This window comes from Buceros rhinoceros, unplaced genomic scaffold (assembly GCF_000710305.1).
Source record: "Buceros rhinoceros silvestris isolate BGI_N320 unplaced genomic scaffold, ASM71030v1 scaffold21988, whole genome shotgun sequence".
Classification (NCBI taxonomy): domain Eukaryota; kingdom Metazoa; phylum Chordata; class Aves; order Bucerotiformes; family Bucerotidae; genus Buceros; species Buceros rhinoceros.
Genome location: NW_010428892.1, coordinates 1 through 213, shown reverse-complemented (window position 1 = coordinate 213; position 213 = coordinate 1). Strand labels below are relative to the sequence as shown.

At 62.9% G+C, this 213-nt stretch overlaps 1 protein-coding gene across 1 annotated transcript in view; it reads right to left on the bottom strand.

Moving 5' to 3' along the window:
- The window catches only part of UBXN10 (UBX domain protein 10), a gene marked incomplete at its 5' end in the record, with an annotated part of 594 nt that extends 429 nt beyond the window's left edge, over positions 1-165 (bottom strand). Inside the window, one exon of the mRNA XM_010142453.1 lies at positions 5-165. Within this exon, the coding sequence (XP_010140755.1) occupies positions 5-165 (161 nt within the window). The remainder of the gene's footprint in view (positions 1-4) is intronic.
- Between the last annotated feature and the right edge of the window lie 48 nt (positions 166-213).

Here is a 213-nt window from a genome sequence, read left to right as displayed (position 1 = left end):
GCCCGAATCGCGGGCCAGAGGGAGGGCAAACAGCCAGCAGCAAGTGCGGCTCTTCTCTGGGCAGCTCCTCCAAACCTAAAGCCAGCGGCGAAGGGCTCTCTTGGCTCGTTTTCCATCCCGGCTTCTCAGGAGGACGTGGCACGTGCGAGCTCTCGACAGCGCTTCCTGACGACGCGCCGGCAGGTCCTTGTTCTCCAGCAAAAACGCTGGTCT